General features: G+C 36.5%; 1 protein-coding gene across 2 annotated transcripts; it reads left to right on the top strand.

Annotated features, from left to right (window-relative positions):
• The first annotated feature begins 54 nt into the window (after positions 1–54).
• PDIA4 (protein disulfide isomerase family A member 4) lies at positions 55–15,826 on the top strand. 2 transcript variants are annotated; one of them, XM_026702311.2, is made up of 10 exons: positions 55–501; positions 2,051–2,198; positions 3,227–3,432; positions 4,344–4,482; positions 10,552–10,757; positions 10,845–11,003; positions 12,287–12,438; positions 13,242–13,398; positions 13,511–13,744; positions 14,849–15,826. In XM_026702311.2, exons 1-10 carry the CDS (start codon positions 408–410, stop codon positions 15,262–15,264), a joined length of 1,911 nt encoding a protein of 636 aa, XP_026558096.1. In that variant the 5' UTR covers positions 55–407; the 3' UTR covers positions 15,265–15,826. The 2 variants fall into 2 exon arrangements, with proteins under 2 accessions (XP_026558096.1, XP_087774304.1); XM_087918178.1 differs by lacking the exon at positions 3,227–3,432.
• The last annotated feature ends 1,282 nt before the right edge of the window (positions 15,827–17,108 follow it).

Below are 17,108 nucleotides of genomic sequence, written 5' to 3'. Positions count from 1 at the left end.
AAGCACCTCAGTGGAATTTTGTAGTTTAAAAAAAAATCCGCACATGCTGAGCATACAGTGACACACTTCATTGGGCTTCATTTGGTGTGTCCGCCATACTTTCTTCTTGCAGACAGAAGATTCGCCGTAAGCATAGGGGTCGTTCCGCTTTCAGAAACTGATTTCCCCCCCTCTCCCCCGCCGCTGAAAATCACTTCTTAAAACACAACTTTCATTCCTTTTAACATACGTCTCTCTTGGATTGGTTGACTATTCAGGAGTCTCACTGCTTTCCTAGCCAATCAGGGAGCACGACTTCCTGTAAATTCGCCTTCTGGGAAGAAGAGGCTTTCTTTTCTTAAGAGAAGAGCAAAAGGGAGGCGTGTTGCTGAAAAGAATTGGATGCCAACGAGGACGTTGTTGCTGCAATGAACGTCAGAAGAGTATGCCTGCTAACACTTATCCTAGCATTGGCGCAGCTTGCTTTACTAGCCAGGTGCCAAGAGGAGGAAGAAGAGGGAGGTAAGCGTTTATGTAGAGAAAAAAACATAAAACCTTTCTCTAGGCTTAGAATCACTTCACTGAGTTATTCCCTCTTCCAGCTAATGCAATATTTCATCCATTTTTTGTTCCCATAGCCTTTCTAGAGAATGCACATGAAAAAAACTAGCTTTTTATTTTAAAGATAGAAAGCATTTTTTTATGTAAAAGATCTCAAATTCAGTCATTGACACTCACAAGCAGGAAAAGCAGTTATAAAGCATGCCAAATAATTATTAGTAAGTGAAGACTGTCCTTGTGTTTGTATGTGAATGCAGAGAGACAAAACAAGGTGACAGAGCACATCTATATGCCTAACTGCCTCAGCTTTTGCATGCTGTGGAAACAATTTTCTGCTACACAATAAGCAAGTTTATGCTAGGATGTGCTGGTTATTTGTTGTGGCATACAAATTAGATCTCTTGGGATGGTATGTTTGTTTTCTTTAAATTATGTTGATTTAGCCATATGTAATTAAATCTGCCTAACCCTGTAATTAGTTCACTTTGCACAGGCAAATTGTAATCTGAGATAGAATGTGTATTGATTTAAAGTAATAAACATTTCCCCCCTAATTCATTCCAACATTGTGTTTAATTTCATCTGTTGAAGGAGGCACAAATAAATCTCTTTATTGTGATTTATGAAGTATTATTTAAGAACTTCTGAAAATGTCACTTTGTAAATACCTGTCAAGATACGTTGTGGCTAAGGTAGACTGGAGTTTTTTCCTTTCAAGTATTAATGATAAATTGAATTTAGAAATGTGGAATATGGTTTTGAATTTTGAAGAGATTGTTTAAGTCTGAAACAGGTGGTTTTGACTATTTTGGAAGGATTTAAAATTAATTTAAAATCTGTTGAGCTCATAATTTTTCCAGAAAGGCTGAACACCCTGTTTTAACAGCTTGAATTTGCGAATCTTTGGAAGCTTTGTTCAATGGCATTATCTGAAGGCATATTTGTTAATGAAGCATTTCATCAATAATTTAGCCTTTCTGATGTATTGATCTACAGTTCCTAAAGAAGTCTCAGCTATAAATACTAATTGTGGAAGTTGTAGGTTAAAACATATAAAATGACAGATTCCCTACTTTAGAAAGTGACCAACATTTTTGATGTGCAGTTTGTTGAATGTTGACCCTGGTTTCATAATTTCCTCCCCCAAAACGTATTTTGCACTTATTTTGTACTAGATTTCACATAAAAATGCATAATTTGCCAAATGCTAGATAAAATTAAGGCTTTCCAGATCCTTAATAAGTTCCAAGGTAGCAACAATCAGGAAATACTGAGTTGCTTCAGCATTAGGAATTCAGAAGCTGAGCAAGACTGCATGAAGAGCACCACTGTATAATTGAAGTATTGAAGAACTATGGTTGGGAAAAAATATTTGACATTTGTTTGCATAGTCACTTATGATCCATTCTAAACATTTGGGTATTGTTGAAATAGGTTGGTAGCAGTGCATTTCATGTGCATTGTAATGCAGAACTTATAGATACGAGAAATCTGTATTCCTTTAAATTAGATTCTGTTGCCAGTGAGGAAACTGATGATGATGAAGAAGACAATTCAGAAGTAGAAGAAGAGAATGGTGTTTTAGTGTTGAATGATGCAAACTTTGATAGTTTTGTTGAAGGCAAAGATACTGTACTTCTGGAGTTTTATGCTCCCTGGTAAGTATGATGCTTTTGTTTCTTCATTTTCATTTTTGAAACCAATTTAGGTTTATTAGTAGCCCATAGTATTTATTAAGACCATTTTAGCAATTGGAACTTACATTGCTAAGTGATATGGTTAAGTGAGTTACACCCAATTTTAAAACCTTGTTTTGCTATGATTTAAAAAAAATCACAGCAGTTATTAAACAAATCACATATTTGTTAAGCAAATCTAGTTTCCCCATTGACTTTGTGGGATGCCACCTGGGATGGTTATAAATAATGATCACCATGACCCTGCGATGCTGCAACAAAAAAAAAAATACATGCTGCTTGTGAGGTATCCGAATTTTGATCTCATAACCACAAGGACGCTGCAACAGTAAGTATAAGGACTGGTCATAAATGACTATTTTCAGCACTAGGATAACTATATGTGGTAAGTGAATATCTATATTGCTGTTTAAAATACCTTGGCCTACATGTGGACTGGTGAGAGTCAGTAGGCCTCTGGGTACATTTCAGAGAATGAACTTTGATGTTTAAAATCCTAAGTGACTTAATTCTGAAACTGAACTGCCTTATTAAACTAGAACCAGCAAATCCAGAATATTCCTCTTCAAATTGTTATGAATTCCAGCTTATGAGAGGTGAGACTAGTAGGGACTTCTGTCCTATGAAAAAATCTCATCCAAAAGTCAAATTGACAACATGTTAGGTTTTGGTTTTATATATTTATTGCCTGAGTCTGCAAAGATGTATAAAAAGTATTAGAAAATAAATTCTAAAATTAGAAATAAATAAAACTGTAACATATATTTGGGTGAATGGTTTCATTTATTCTGGACCCACAACATTGTAGTCAATGATCCTTAGTTTTCTAATTACTTCTATCACCAACCTCATTATTTCCTTCTATGTGATCAGAGTGCAATCTAGCTAGACGTATTAAGGTAAAATTGCTTCTGTCTTCAATCTAAAATTTCTAAATTTTGTGTAGAAGCAACAAACTCCTGTCAAGTTTATTCTTTCATTTTCTTTAGGTGTGGGCACTGTAAGCAGTTTGCTCCAGAATATGAAAAAATAGCCAAAACTTTAAAAGAAAATGATCCACCTATTCCTGTTGCCAAAATAGATGCTACATCAGCCTCTAGTTTGTCAAGTCGTTTTGATGTTAGTGGTTACCCAACCATCAAAATTCTGAAGAAAGGACAACCAGTAGATTATGATGGTTCAAGAACAGAAACTGGTAGGTAGTAGCTTATTTAGACACCAAATAAAATTTATTCCAAATGCACAAGATTTCCTTGATTAAAAAAAACTAAAAGAAGGCAATGTGTTATTTGATTTGTTATAGGGGTAGATTTGCTAGAAGATGCACAAGGAATCAGAACATTTTTGCTGTGCTTCTGGGAATTGTGTAAAAAGACATACTTCTTTAGTGTCCCAGAGGAAGATATACTAACTATAGTTGCACTAAGTAATCTTTATTGTCTCTTGGACAAAACCTGGAATTAGGATGCTTCTGGTGCTTTGCTGCCTCATTAGGTGTACGAAGGATTTCTATAGCATAACCTATATTTGCTGAAAACTTTCCATTATAGTACCAGCCAAGTAGTCGCTTAGGGATTAGTTTTACAAGAAATTCTGGGAAGAGTATTTTATTTTTTCCATACAATTATACTGTACTTTTGAAAATCTAGAATGAGATATTGGTTCAGGATAAGAATTTATTTGCATGCTTTCTTTCCTATCGTGCACTTTGTATTTGAGCAGGACCTATGAGTCAGTTTTCCAACCATCTCAAAATGGTGACTGCAAAGATGATAACAGCAATAAATGTCTAAATGATATTTTTTATGGTTTGATTTCTGCTTGGTGAAAGTCAGTTGTTTCACATTTTGCCTGATTCAAAAACTGATGGCAAAACAGCTTCATAAATAGATGCAAGTTTGATTCTTGTCAGTTTCATCTTTGTTGAAGTATTTCTTCAGCTAGAAATCTGATCTAATTAAAATGCCCCATACTTTACTGCAATAAAATTCATTTCCAAATTATCTGTAGTGTACAGTTGTCTTTTTCTGATAACTACACTTGTTAAACTGATACAAATTTTACTAATTAAAAATAAAAATGAATCTCTTCATATTGTGTTTTTAGAAATTGTGGCAAAAGTAAAAGAAGTTTCACAACCTGAGTGGGTCCCCCCTCCTGAAGCTACATTGGTTTTAACAAAAGAGAACTTTGATGAAACAGTGAATGAAGCAGACATAATTCTGGTTGAATTCTATGCTCCATGGTAAGAAAAAACAGAATATTTTATCATGCATGTCATAATTCCTCCCCCCCCCACCCCCTTTGGCAGAATATCAAAAGCTACAGCTAAGTTTGTTCTTCATAGATACCATTTTCATGGTCATTTATGTCACGGTAAGTAGTTCATTTAAATTTTAAAATCCTGCAGGTTTTTTTTTAATCTGACTTATACATTGAAAAACTTAAAGCAGCTAATATTTCAAAGCTCTATTGTTAGGCCTGCCCAGGCAGCCCCTTCAGGAAAACAAGACTCTTGGATCCATTGAATTGAATCAAAAAGGATTTTTACTGAGGGAAACTGGTTGCAGTGAAGTCAAACAGAATCTGAAGTTTCCATGCAAAAGAAAAGCAATTTTTTCAGTTTCCCGATCCTAACCCCCCCGGCCAGTCCACCAACAGCCAATGTGATGCTGAGAAGATGTTTTAAGAATTCTGAAGTGCTAAGACACATAACAGTTCTCTGGTCTTCAGTTGGTGGGGTTGAAGATCCCCTGCCACTTTTGAGAGACCGGGTGAACTTAACTTCATCCCTTTCAGCACCAAGTCTGAGGATTGCTGTGGCAGTTTTAGCACCTTTCCCGGTAGGGACAGGGGTGGTTTTCTTGGCAGGTCACCCAGTTTTGCACTCTGTTGCTCGGTGTCCTTGCCTGCACTTGAAGCAAGCAGTTGAATGAGACTGTGGATTCGGTGGCTTTGCCAGTTTTCTTTTTTCATCCGTGTCCTGGCCAATACTTGTTGCGACCTTGGCCGATTTCCACTTCTTCGGCCAGGACACACGAGTCGTGCAGGGTTTGTGGGGGGCTCTGCAGATGCAGGAGTTGTAAATGTCATCATTCAGCCCATCCTTGAAACAACTGATGAGACTCGTTGAACTTGCATACCAAGTCATGGAATTCTTCAGTCTTTTCCTCTACGGCCTGGTGGATGATTTTGATGCAATCCCTCCAAGGAATTGCTGCTCGCTGGATGGTCGTACTTCACAATGAAATGCAGCCAGCCATGTCCTCAAATTGGCACCAGAGCACTGCCACGCAGCAATTGAAATTCCTTAGTTCAGGGGCATTTTCATTGTGAAGTGTGACCATTCATCAAGACTATTCCTTGGAGCGCCAGGGGACAGTCATCACCTTGGCACCTTCAGTAGGTATTTTGGACCGTATTCCTACATATGGGTCAGGACGTGGGCCAAGAACCCCAGTTGCTGGGAGTCTCCATCAAACTTCATCACCTTCACCTGGGCAGCTCTGGCCGGAGTTGTAGTCCTGATGGTACCCCTCAGTGCTGCTCCTGTGCCACAGTGGCAGGGTTCCAAAGTACCTGGTGTGGTAGCAATGCCCTACCATCCTTGTCTTCCACTTGAGTCTTCCAGACCTTGGTTACAGTGGTCTTGGCAAGGGGCTCCTGAGCCTTGAGGCATTCATCATGAGATTGCTTCATCAGCTGATTAGCATGGGCGGTTCTCCACCTTCTCCTCATCTTTGAGCTCTTCCGGGTCTGGTTGCCGTTCCTGTTGTGGGGTTCTGCAGCTGCCATATTCCCCTGGCCCTCCTCAGTCCTTCCCGACATCTATGAATCACTGGGTCTCAGGGAGTCCCCCAGGCCTCCAAGCTCCATACACTCAGAAAGGTCCAGTCTGGGAGGATTTTTGGAGAAGGCTCCCCTCTCCCAGCATTCGGCTTCCTCCTGGTCTCTGCTTTGACATTGTGTACATGATCTCCATGGTCCCCACAGTAGAGTGGTAGCTTTCTCTGTGTTGACCACTATTGCAGATTCTGCTTAATGTCAGGGCTGCCCCAGTCGCCTCCGCCCACTCCAGAAAGTAAGACACTTGAATCTATTGAATCAAAAAGGATTTTACCAAAAGAAACTGCTTGCAGTAAAGTCAAGTAGAATTGAAGTTTCCATGCAAAAAAAGCAATTCTTTCCAATCCTAATCCCCCTGGCCAGTCCACTAGCAGCCAATGTAATATTGAGAAGATGTTTTGAGAATGCAGAGGTGTTAGACACATAACAATCCATACTTAGGGCGTGATGGCCTTGGAACCTGGCAAAAACTGGCTGGGAAGCAGAGGTGGTATTCAGCAGGTTCTGACCAGTTCTGGAGAACCGGTAGCAGAAATTTTGAGTAGTTCAGAGAAACAGCAAATACCACCTCTGACTGGAGATTTTATAGTATCCTTCCCCTGACTGGAGATTTTACAGTATGCTTCCCCTACCACGCCCACCAAGCTACACCCACAGAACTGGTAGTAAAAAAAATTGAATCCCACCACTGCTGGGAAGGTGTCCGTCTTATCTCTAAAGACAGTCACCCTTTCTAATTCTCAAATGTACAGCAGTAGTGGAAAAATCCCAAGCATGCCAACCCTCCTTCTCGCCCAGCACAATGGCAGGACATCAGAATATGATGGTGAACCTGAATCTACAATATTTTCTGCTTTTTGTAACTATCAACTTATGGGCTTGCTTTGAAAATTCAAAGTTATTTTTGTCAATTAAATGTTGATACAAATTATATATATGGTATTTAGCTTTGTTCAAGTATTTTCCCACGTCATTATAGTTGTGCTTTTAAAGCACAACTATAATGACGTGGGAAAATACTTGAACAAAGCTGAATACCATACATGTAAGTACCCGTGAAAACTTAAGAAAACAAATTTTATATATATAACATTCCTCCTGGAAACCATGCTGTTATCTGAAGTTAGTATTGAAAAATAGCCCATTGAGGATAAATTCATATTTTTCATATCAGTTGCACATCTACTTGAGCATGAAGCTCTCTTAAATCTGCTGCATATCTACTTCCAGTGAAGATATGGCCGACAGATGTGCCCAGAGAATCTCCTCTCTCCGGACTGTCATTTTTCCAGCTTAACAACAGAAGGAACAGGCTTTCCTTTTGTTTATCTGACTCTCCTGGATTAGGGAGAGTCCTAGAATCATCCCTCAAGATCTTCCGATAACCAACAGTCTGCAAGCAGCTTTAGAAGCCATGCTTCAAAACAGCCGGTGAGCTGAAGCCGGGGTGGCGGGGCTGAAATAATTTCATTGTTGCCTAAAATAGCAGTTTCAGAATTTATTTTTCAAACAGACAATAAGCTATGCCCTTCATTTCTTAATCAATTAATGAGATTACATATTAGCTAAAAGAAGCTCTCTTTAGTCACAGCTTATTACTCCTTTTTGAAGCTCTGTGCCATTTTTGAGACTTGTTAAATGACAAGGAAGAGGGTTTCTGGAGGCAGCTAAAATAAGGAAGCATGGAGTATTTTTTCTTTTGAAATTTGATGGAAAAATATAAGGATAAAAGTTGTGGATGTACTATTTTTAAAATAATCTGTAGCCCTGTGATGTTTTGATTTGGGTGGTTGAAATATTCCAATTTCATGAACTCTTGATTGGCTTGAAAAAGGAATAAATAAATTACATTCTTTGACCACTAAAGGGAGCTACAAAGATGTTTAACTCTGAACTGGAGATTATTGCCAAGGAAATATTTGAAAGGTCCATACAAAAAATCATTTATACCAGCGGTCACCAACTTTTGGGCCGTGGCCCACTGGTGGTCCGTGAGAAAATGTTGGTGGTCCGCAGAGAAATGTCACCCCCAGAGCACCCACCAAAGCAATTAATCCAGGCTATGCGGGAACAAAAGGCTGTGCCGCCCATATCGCCCACAGGAACCCTCCCCATGAACTCACTCCTTACCATGCCATCAAAGTTGCCTGCTAAGTTGCTATTTTTCCTTTTTTTTTTCCCTGACCATCAGCTGTTCTGCTGTGGCAGGAGTTTTAGATTAGCTAGAAAGCAGGAAATCGTTACATTTCTTGCTTTCTAGCTAGTCTTTAGATCTTCTTAGGACTGAAGCTCTATTATTCAGTGCAGACTCACTGCAAGCAAATTTTATGTGACAGACTCAGGTAGCCATTGGCAGATAGCTAGATCTCTGAATGATTCTGTGTGCAACTCAATCTGCCCGCTTGTTTTGCCTGATTTTGGGTAAAAGTTGCTCTTTTTTTATAAAAAATCCAATATTTACATACATGGTGTGTTATGAGTTAATTTTGTGAGTTTGCTTGCTAGCTAATTTTATGGGTTTGCTTGCAAGCAAATTTTATGTGACAGGCTCAGTTAGTCGATCTCACAGATCTCTGAATAAATCTGTGATTCTGTAAGCAACTCATTCTGCCTGCCTGCTTTGCCTGATTTTGGGTAAAAGTTGCTCTTTTTTATAAAAAAACCCAATATTTATATAAATATTTACATACAAGCCATGCCCAGCCAGTCACATAAGAGGGGAGGGAGAGAGAAGTTAGATCAGATTCTCTCTCCCTCCCTCCTCCCAGCCACCCACCAATGTCAGCAAGCCACCATCAGTCAAAATTCATATTAGTGGTCCCCAGGATTTAAAATTATGAGTTTGGTGCTCCCTGAAGTCCAAAAGGTTGGGGACCCCTGATTTATACCATAAATCAGTTAGGGACTAAAGATACCACACAGATGATATTTTAAAAGAACTAGAGTCACAGTTAGGTGTAGAAAATTATCAACTCATTGTGACAATTTCACAAATACTGGACAATTCAAATAACTTAATTGTACGTTTAGAATATAAATCTGACACAAGCTTCTATCACAACGATGGTTTGAAAATAACCCTCCCAGTACAACTGAAACAAGTTCCAAGTAAATTCACAATTTTTAAGAGATCAAGTTTGGGATTTTTGCTTCATGGATACTAAGAAGTTTGAGAATCTTTGGAGAAAAAAAAGATGTGATAGGTATCTCAGAGAAGAAGACTTTATTCTACAAGGTAGTGCTTTAAGTTGATTTACAATGTTTTACAGAACAACATTGGGACTCTTTTTTCATGGATATTAATAAGTCTAGGAATTTCTTGATGAAAACAGATTTGATAGACACTCCTGAGAAGAAAAAGATTCATTCTATAAGGTGGAGGAAGTGATTTAAATTTAATGATGTAATTAGGATGGATTTTTATGAGTTTGATATATGTATTGAAAGAAAACTATGTATAAAATAAGTTTGTAAATGCATGTTTTATGTCCTTTTGTGTAACCCTGAGTAATTTCCAAATACTATTGATTAAATGAAAATAAGTGAAGAAAAAAATGTATTCCAGGATGATATATTTGAGGGAGAGATTTGAATCCATTATATATATATAATTGAATAAAAATTCAAATTTTGGGTTCTGGGCTTAAAATGAAATTATTTTTCCTTTATATATAATAGTTGAATAATTTTAAATTTTGTAAACTAGAAAAAGTGTTTTCTTCTTTTAGGGTTAAACAAATGAAATAATATAAGGAATTCTCTTAATATAAATTATGATAAAGAGCAATGAGTAAATAGAAGCATATATTATTTCCCACAGCAAGAAGAGGCAGAGATGGTTAAATTGATTCTTTTATCCAAAGAGAAGAATACATTTAACTTTGTTTCTATTTGGAAATTGCTTCTGGATTTTGTGCTTGCAATAAAAAAAAAGAAATGTTGGTTTTATTTTTGGTAATTAGAAAGGTTTGTTGTTATAGAAATGGCTAGTATATACTGTTGTGTAAAAGTAAAAAGTTGAGGTTGTAATGTAACGTTCAGCCCTTGATTCAGGGGTATAGCTTACATAAATGTATGGTCACGCATATTTCATCAAATACCATGTATAATATAAATATTATACAAGTTGTGGTTTCTTCAGGGCAGATATGAAATAACATGGCAACAACAGGCAACATACCACTTCCATAAATACTATGTATATTTACACCCATCACCAGTTACAAACTGCTATATAAATAATAATTTCTAACACTATTATATCAAAATATACATTTAAATAACTTTTACCTAAAAAGATAACAGTAACGTTTTTCTTTTTAAAAATGGACAAAATCTTATTTTAACTTTCACCTGAAATGCTTTTTTTCCTTTTCTTTGTGCTTAGAAAATTCACAGAAAAGTTTTGGAAACTTTTTTAATAGAATTTTTCTCTCTTTAATTTCTTTCTGTCTTTCTTCTGATATAGGTGTGGGCATTGCAAAAGATTAGCTCCAGAATATGAAAAAGCAGCTAAGGAGCTTAGCAAGCGTATTCCTCCTATCCCTTTAGCAAAAGTTGATGCTATTGCTGAAACAGAACTTGCAAAGAGATTTGATGTGTCTGGATACCCTTCTCTTAAGATCTTCCGCAAGGGCAAACCTTTTGTCTATAATGGACCGAGAGAAAAGTATGGTATGGTGAACTTTGTTTTTTCAGTCATAAGATGATACTAAATGAATGATTTTCTAGACAATGATGAGAGACTATGTTTGTTTTCAGGGATTGTTGATTACATGATAGAACAGAGTGGCCCTCCATCCAAACAAATCCAGGCTATTAAACAAGTACAAGAATTTCTGAAAGATGGAGATGATGTTATTATTATTGGTGTTTTTAAGGAAAGCAAAGATCCAGCTTATCAAATCTATCAAGATGCAGGTACATTTTTATTATAAAGTTGAAAATATTGTTCAGTGTTAGGACATAGAAATTACTTTATAAAGGTTTCTATGAATGCAGAGTAATAGAAAAATATTCTACAAACTAAATATGAAAATTAAATAATACCATGCAGTCTTCATCTTTTATAATTGTAGTGCCACATTAATTCTTAAAGGATTGTCACTTCAGTTAATAACCTGTTGCTATTTTACTAAAATGGGGCAACATAATTTTCCTGGTTTTTTTTTTCAAAAGAAAACAATACTGTACACATATTGGAAAAAATTGAGATAAAGGAGAAGGCAAGAAACATTCAGAACTAGGTGTGAATTTAAAACAAATGCAGATAATGTGAAATATGAGGATTTATTCAAATACAGGTAGTCCTCAATCTGCAACAATTCATTTAGTGACAGTTCAAAGTTATAACAGCACTGAAAAAAGTGATTTATGACCGTTTTTCAGTTACAACTTTTGTATGATCATGTGATCAAAATTCAGATGCTAGACAACTGGTTCATATTTATGATGGTTGCAGTGTCCTGGGATCATGTGATCACTTTTTGCAACCCTCTGACAAGCAAAGAGAAACCAGATTCACTTAGCAGCATGTTGCTAACTTCACAACTACAGTGATTCATTTAACAACTCTGGCAAGAAGTGTTGCAAAATGGGAAAAACTTACTTAACAAATGTCTCCATTAGCAACAAAATTTGGGCTCAATTATGGTCATTAAGTTAATGACTTCCTGTATCCTACCTTGTTATAAACAACTCAAGGTAGCAAACATATCTAATACCCCTTCCTCCTCCTATTTGCTCACAACAGCAATTCTGTGATAAGCTAAAAGGGAATGACTGGCCCAAGGCTACTTAACTGGTTTTCAGCCTAAAGTGAGACTAGAATTTGCATTCTTCTGGTTTCTTGCTTGGTGCCTTAAACATCAAATCAAACTGGTTCTCAATTATTTTTATTTTAAAAAGTTAAATATTATTTATTAATATTTTAATTAATTCTTTTACTTGTCCTAATTAAAGCTTTGATGGTGTCATAATGTGGAACTTCAGACCTGCAGTGGTAAACCTCATGCAGAACAGAAATTAAAATAATATAAATGTAGAAAAAAAAGTTTTATTGTAGTATTTCTGTGTATTGTCAATCTTTTAATAAACCCTGGGAAAAAGCAATTATGTGCAAAGTATTCAGATTTTTCAAACTTCAGAATCTTCTTAATTTTTCTGTAGAATTTTTCTGTAATGCTTTGGGTTTACCTTTTCAGCCAACAGCTTGAGAGAAGATTACAAATTCTACCATACTTTTAGCAGTGAAATATCAAACTTCCTGAAAGTACATCCTGGGAAAGTGGTGATCATGCAACCTGAAAAATTTCAATCAAAATATGAGGCCTCAGTATATATTTTGGATATAAAAGTGAGTAGCTATGATAAGTTATATTAGAACCAGATCTGCCTTACTCCTTTCACAAATTGTTTTGTATTCCCTGATTTGTGATATTCCAGATTACTTTTTAGAACTATAGAAGTATTTCTTTCAGCTGACCAAGCCTGCAAATAATGCAGGCTTACTGTTCCATGTTGGTCTTTCTTGTGTTTGGAAAGCTGAATGCAAATATCTAATGGGATTGTATATCTGTAATCATAAACTTAAATTATAACACACTGATATGCATGCATATAAACATACCCCAAAGTTAACAAATCATGAAATCCAGAATATTTAATGTGGTCAGTACAAACCATAAAATATTTTATGGCCTTTAATGCTCAAGTTTGGCATGGATTTTAATTAAACTCTAATTAATTAAAGTATGCTTTCAGAAAAGGTTGAAAGCCCTCTTATTTTCAGTCGCTTTTCTTGAATGACATTTCTGACTAATTTAAGTTTAACTCTATCTTTGGATGGGGTGGGTTTCTTTCCAACTGCTCTCTTTTTACAAAAAAAAGACTGTTTAAAAAGATTTATAGATAATGATAGATATTTTAAAAGTTTAGTATTGTATGGCAATTGAAGTTCAAGGAAAGATTTCTATGGATTGAAAGGAGGGACCCTTGGGGCTAAATCTTTGAAGATTTTTCAGTTAACACTTTTTTCCTTCAGCTTTTGTAAATGAATAACCACATAAAATATAAAGTTTTTCAGTTCTCTGTTAGGATTTGTGTATGAATATTCTCCATAATGAAGCCTCTTGTAAGAGTTTTTGTTGCTGTAAACAGGAATCTACTGATGTTGCAGAAGTGAAAAACCATGTGGTAAAACATGCCCTTCCTCTTGTTGGTCATCGCAAGACTGCTAATGATGCTAAGAGATATGCTAAGAAGCCCTTAGTAGTTGTTTATTATATGGTAGACTTCAGCTTTGACTATCGTGTTGGTAGGTATAAATATGAAGTAATTTTCTTAAAAGATTTAGTGTAATAAAAGATTAGTGTATTACTAATCTTAGTGCATTGCTAATCTATAAATGATCTGTTTGGTACTTCCAGCTACCCAGTATTGGCGAAATAAAGTTTTAGAGGTGGCTAAGGACTTTCCAGAATATACTTTTGCAATTGCTGATGAAGAAGACTACTCTTCAGAAATAAAAGATTTGGGATTGGTTGACAGTGGAGAAGATGTAAATGTCGCTATATTTGATGAAGCCGGAAAAAAATATGCCATGGAACCAGAAGAATTTGATTCTGATGTACTTAGAGAATTTGTTTTGTCGTTCAAAAAAGGTAAAAACGGTCTTGGATTTAGGTCTACAGTTGAGTACCTGCACACTAAAAGCTGCAGAGGAAACAAAGATGGGACAAAGATTTCCAGTCTTTTTTTCTCCTGCAGCTTCTGTATGCCCAGGCTAAAAAAGGAAGTCCAGAAGGGAAGAGGGAAAATGAAGGTGCAACAGAGCTCTTCCCAGCTTTATTTTCCTCACAGCTTCTAGAGCACCTAGGCTAGATAGAAAGGCATTTTGGAAGAACAATAACCTTCTCCATTGACAACCTAGGCCTGGCAAACCTATGGCAGGCTTGCCAGAACTGGCATGCAGAGCCACTTCTGCCAGCATGCAAGAGGTTGCCTGGAAGAGCCCCACTGCACATGTGCATGCCCTCCCCCCGCCAGCCAGCTAATTGTGGGGTATCTGCCGTGCATGCACAGGGGAGACGTGCATTGGCACGCATGTGGTGTGTGGGGGATTGCACACGCATGCGCAGAGGTGTGCACACATGCACGGGGTGGAGGGAATCATGCACGCATTGCATCATGGGTGCAGGCACGCAAGTGCATTTTTGGCACATAATGTGGAAAAGGTTAGCCATCACTGTCCTAAGCTTTATTGCTAGATAATGTTTGTAGGCTGCTTGAAAAATGGGCCTTATTTCCTGGATCAGGCTATCTCGCGTAGGAAAGGACCAGTTTGCTATTGCAATGCAATCTGTGGCATTTTCAGGAGATCTACAGTAAAAGCTAAGTGAGTGGTTGGTGGAAGTGGTTGGAAAGGACTGTGTGGAACCGGTGGGTGGCAAAGCAAGCTGAATACCTGTAGAAACCCAGCAGGGCAGGATGGAGGGAGAAATAGTTAGTGGGAGGACACTGCAGGAGTCATAACTTTGAAACTGAATTGTAAGTAGCTATTGGAGGATTGTGTCCTAACTTTGAATGATTGCTAAGTGACTGGTCATGAGTTGAGGAACACCTGTATGTTCTGATGATCAGGAAAAAGTGTTTTGTATTTGATTTAAAGAACCAGTAAAAATACTAACGTGGGGACTGTAATTTTGTAAGTAGGAATATCATGGGTATGGTGTTGGTATAACAATGCTTTTCTATTTCTTTTGTAGGTAAACTAAAGCCCATTGTGAAATCCCAGCCAATACCAAAAAATAACAAAGGTCCAGTAAAGATTGTAGTTGGTAAAACTTTTGAATCCATAGTAATGGATCCAAATTCAGATGTTCTTATAGAGTTCTACGCTCCCTGGTGTGGGCATTGCAAGAAACTAGAGCCCATCTATATGGAATTGGGTAAAAAATACAAAAACCAGAAAAATTTAATAATTGCTAAAATGGATGCAACTGCTAATGATGTCACAAATGACAGTTATAAAGTAGAAGGTTTCCCCACCATCTATTTTGCTCCCAGCAATAGCAAGAAGAATCCAATTAAATTTGAAATTGGGGAAAGAGATTTGGAGAACTTGAGCAAATTTGTTGAAGAACATGCAACCAAATTAAGCACAACAAAAGATGAACTTTAAATAGAATGTTTTTCAGATTTAAGACAAAGTCAGTGCAAACTTACTGAAAGAATGTGAGCAGCATCTGGAACAAAGGGAGTTTGAGGTGGAAAAACATTGCAGTATGAGATTTTTGTATTGTAAAGCAAATCTGAACACTGCACTTTTTGATGTGTTTAGTTTTAACAGTTTTGATCTAAGATAAATACATTTTGTGACTCATATTCTCAATTCTTTTCTCTCCACTTGAAAACAAAGAAATTTTCCCAACTAAATCAATGTTTCTTCTAATTCCACATGATTTCTTAATGGAAAGACAGTGATATATACATATGCACATGGCCAAACACACAGCAATATATGAACTTATTTCTATCCTGATCCTATACTTTCTGTATCTATGCAAAACAAATTTTAGATGGCAATAGTGTCTGTGCTTTATTTTAACAAATGATCACCTATATTCATAATTGTGAGATTTATTTTTAACAATTGTTACAAGATAAAAACAATTCTAAGGTTACAAGATGTTTGTTCATAATTATTGCTTAATCACAGTAAAGTACCACTACTTTATAACTTATCAGATGTTTGAGTGAAATTCATATATTGCAGGCCATATTCAAAAGGAAATATTTAAAATATGGGAAACCAGTGCATATTCTCCAGTGCACATGTATATTCATGGGCTATTTTTTTCACCTTTATAAATCAACCCTTTAGCATCCTGTAAAATTTGTCACAATTTGTTGAGTTTTATTGTTGGAAAATTAAAACCTACATTTTGTGATCAAAAGTTCTGTGATGGCACATTAAGTCACAGTAGCAAATCTATTCTTGTAATCTTAACAGAGTAACAGAATATGAGAGTTGAAAGGGACTTTGGGAATCTAATTCAACCTCTGTTCAAGCAGGAGACCCTATACCATTTCAGATAAATGGCTGTCAAGCCTCTTAGCAATAGTGCTATCACTTAGACTTATATACTGCTTCACAGTGCTTTTCAGCCCTCTCTAAGTGGTTTCCAGGGTCAGCATATTGCCCCCAACAATTTGGGTCCTCATTTTACCCACCTTGGAAGGATGGAAGGCTGAGTCAATCTTGAGCCTGTAGGATTTGAACTGCCAAATTGCAGGTAGCCAGCAGAAATAGCCTGCTGTCCTGCACTCTAACCACTGCATCATCATAGCTCTTCTTGAATGGGGAGCACCCACAACTTCTGAAGGTGAACCATTCCACTGGGTAATTGTTCTTACACTCATCTTCATATAAAAAAATAAGTAATCTGATGTATTTTTAGAAAAAATAAAACAGGAAATATAAAGAACAAAATTAAATTTTAGCAAGCACTTTTAAAAATGGAAAAAAATACAACAAAAACATTCCTGATACATAACTTTGCATGCTTGATAAAATATTGTCTGAAGCAGCATATTATAATGTAATCATCCAAAATCTCACAACGTAAAGCTTTTATGTTCTTCAACAATCTACATCTGGTTGAAAATCAAGCAGAAATTGGAGTGAGGGGCAGACAATATATTGTGTTTTTTCACCTTCAGCTATGCATCAAAGGCTACAAAATGCTCTGAAGGATTTCTTATCAAAGTGAAGTGATTCCTTTACATTTTATCTTCATTTTTCATTTTTTAACCTACTGTATTTTGTATAAATGAATCCCATATTTCATTATATTTGTTTATAGAAAGTTTACGTTCATAGGCAGTCCGCTTATATCAAGTGCAAACAGATCCTCAACCCATTGAGGAAAAGGGCCATATCTTCATCTTTATAATGCTATAATTTCAGTCTTTTGACCATAGTAAGGGTAGAGAAAATCCATGTCCTGTTGTTAAATTCCAAGT

The sequence above is a fragment of the Pseudonaja textilis genome, chromosome Z, assembly GCF_049901715.1.
Source record: "Pseudonaja textilis isolate UNSWEBS1 chromosome Z, rPseTex1.2, whole genome shotgun sequence".
Classification (NCBI taxonomy): domain Eukaryota; kingdom Metazoa; phylum Chordata; class Lepidosauria; order Squamata; family Elapidae; genus Pseudonaja; species Pseudonaja textilis.
The sequence above is the reverse complement of the archived record's forward strand: the minus strand, read 5'-3'. Positions and strand labels throughout refer to the sequence as shown.